At 41.3% G+C, this 2,500-nt stretch overlaps 1 protein-coding gene across 1 annotated transcript in view; it reads left to right on the top strand.

Moving 5' to 3' along the window:
- Positions 1 to 2,500, top strand: part of LOC143033887 (facilitated trehalose transporter Tret1-like) — a 35,233-nt gene that overhangs the window by 13,304 nt on the left and 19,429 nt on the right. The window contains exon 2 of the mRNA XM_076199507.1: positions 2,403 to 2,500. This exon is cut by the window's right edge and continues 54 nt beyond it. Coding sequence (XP_076055622.1) covers positions 2,403 to 2,500 — 98 coding nt within the window. The remainder of the gene's footprint in view (positions 1 to 2,402) is intronic.

Raw genomic sequence — 2,500 nt, 5'->3', positions numbered from 1 at the left:
GGTGGGACTTCGTCAAGGATGCGTTATGTCGCCCTGGCTGTTCAACTTATACATGGATGGGGTGGTGCGAGAGGTGAATGCTAGGGTAGTGGGTCAGGGATTGGAGATGGTTAAAGAAAATGGAGAAAAGTGGGAGGTGAGCCAGCTGTTGTTTGCGGACGACACTGCGCTTGTGGCAGGGTCAGAGGAGGGATTGAGGAAGCTGGTGGCAGAGTTTGGGAGAGTATGTGATAGAAGAAAGCTAAAGATAAATGTGGGTAAAAGTAAGGTGATGAGATGTACAAGGGGTGAAAGTGGCAGTAGACTGGAAGTGAACATTAAGGGAGAGCGACTGGAGGAAGTGGATAGTTTTAGATACTTGGGTGCAAGTGTAGCAGGAAAAGGTGGAGTGAAGGTGGAGGTAGAATGTAGATTGAGAGAAGCAAGTAAATGCCTTGGTGGATTAAAGAGTGTAATGAGGAATAGACATTTGGGAATGGATGCGAAGAGGAGACTGTATGAAGGAGTGATTGTGCCAACAGCACTGTATGGGGCAGAAACGTGGAACATAAGAGAAGAAGAGAGAAGGAGTTTGAATGTGTTTGAGATGAGGTGTCTGAGAAGTATGGTGGGGGTTACTAGGCTGGATAGAGTGAGAAATGAGGAGGTGAGGAGGAGAACAGGGGTGAAAAAGGATTTGGGAGATAGGGTTGATGAAAGAATAGGAGGAATGGGCGGGGGGGTGGGGGGTGGGGTAGTATGTGTGAGTAAATTTTGACGCAGCCCGAAGGGATTTCTCCCCGTCCTCGCCTTATATGCAAAGGGGGACGGAGAGGGGGGGTCGCCGATTAAATGAAGCGGCCTTGCTGTGGATGTACTGTGTCTTGCGACACTGCTTCTGACCTAGGGCGGTGGGCAGGGTGCAGGGATGACCCGTCATCCAGGAGGTGCTCAGATGAGAGGAAGGGTGGGAGGGGTGTGAAGTGTATTTAGGGATGAAATGGGTGGGAGTGTTTTTATGCCTTTCCCTTTTTGGCTACCTCCCTTGGAAGGGGGAAAAAGCCTTGGTATATGTATGTATGTATGTATTATTATTATTATTATTATTATTATTATTATTTCAATTTCTTAGTGTCTTTTCCCTCTCTTTTTTCATCGCTCATTTTTTTTATCCATACATTTTTGTAATTTTCACTTTTAGCCAACTTTGCTATTTTTGATAGTACTTTTTCCGCTACCATATGAGACCTCAGTTTAATCTTTAGTGGTCTATTCTTTTCTTTAGAGTATTGTACCACTCTATGAAACTCTTCTATTTCTTTTTCCATTACTTGTCCCTTTTCTCTACCCTTCAGAATTTCTTTTGCATTTTTTTTCTCCTCTTCTTTTAGGTATCTAGCTACATTATGTTTTCTTTAATACCATAAACTTCTCTGCACTTTTTTATCCACTGTGTCTCGGACCCAATTCTCTTTCTTCTTAATTACTTTAATTGCTGTTTCTTTAACATTTTCTTCCACTTGTTGCTGCACTATTTCTTTAAGAATTATTTTTTTTCTTGGCCCACTTTCCATTTATTTATTCATTCATTTACTTATTTTTTGTTTCTTGGAGATCTGTCTCTTTTAATGTTTCTCCACCTTTCTCGGTCACCGCTTGTATTTGTTCTTTTACATCTTTTTTCAAAGCCTCATTTTTGTTTGCATCTTCATTTTTCCTTCATTTGTTTTTACTTTTGACGATGTTTAATTCTTTTTTTTCTCTCTTTTTAGATCATTAAGCTCTCTGTTAGTTTCAGCATTCAGTCTTTTCAGTTGGTTCACCTCTCTGTACATTGCTCTGTATTCAGCTTTCAGATCTATAATTTAATTGATCAATTCTGTAATCTCCTGATTTCTTAGGATATTTTTATACATTGATTCTCTTCCCAATTCTAAACCTCTCCCTAGTATTCCATTTTCTTTTATAAACCCTGAAAATACATTATCTTCTAACCTTTGAGCTGATTTCGGAGTTTCTATATTACAAATCTTCTTAGGTATGACCCCCAACGGTGTTTCCACCCTGCTTACATCCAGACTTCTCTTCGTTGGTTTTCTATATTTTTGTCTTTCTCCTTCATTATTCTCCATTTTGTCTATTGGTCACTAATCTGAAATTACTCTATTTCATCATTTCGGTCATTTGATAAACACAGCTCCCCATCCCCATCCTTTGAACTTATCGAAAAAGCTCTACACCTCAGAGCTCGTTCTAGACGTCCCTTCCAGCCTGTGGCTCGTTGGTGTGTGTGTGTGTGTGTGTGTGTGTGTGTGTGTGTGTGTGTGTGTGTGTGTGTGTGTGTGTGTGCTATTTTTCATATCATATACTGGCAAAGCATTTGATGTACTCTTCTACAACGTCGACATTTTGATGTTACGCAGCTTCCATGGGGACCTTCTCCATGGGAACGGTCATCGGGTACTCCGCGCCTGCATCCCCTCAGCTTGTGGACAATTCGACCCATGTCTCCAACCTTCAC

This window comes from Oratosquilla oratoria, chromosome 16 (genome assembly GCF_046742065.1).
Source record: "Oratosquilla oratoria isolate Oo_2021 chromosome 16, ASM4674206v1, whole genome shotgun sequence".
NCBI classification, from domain to species: domain Eukaryota; kingdom Metazoa; phylum Arthropoda; class Malacostraca; order Stomatopoda; family Squillidae; genus Oratosquilla; species Oratosquilla oratoria.
This window is presented reverse-complemented; position numbering and strand designations above follow the sequence as displayed.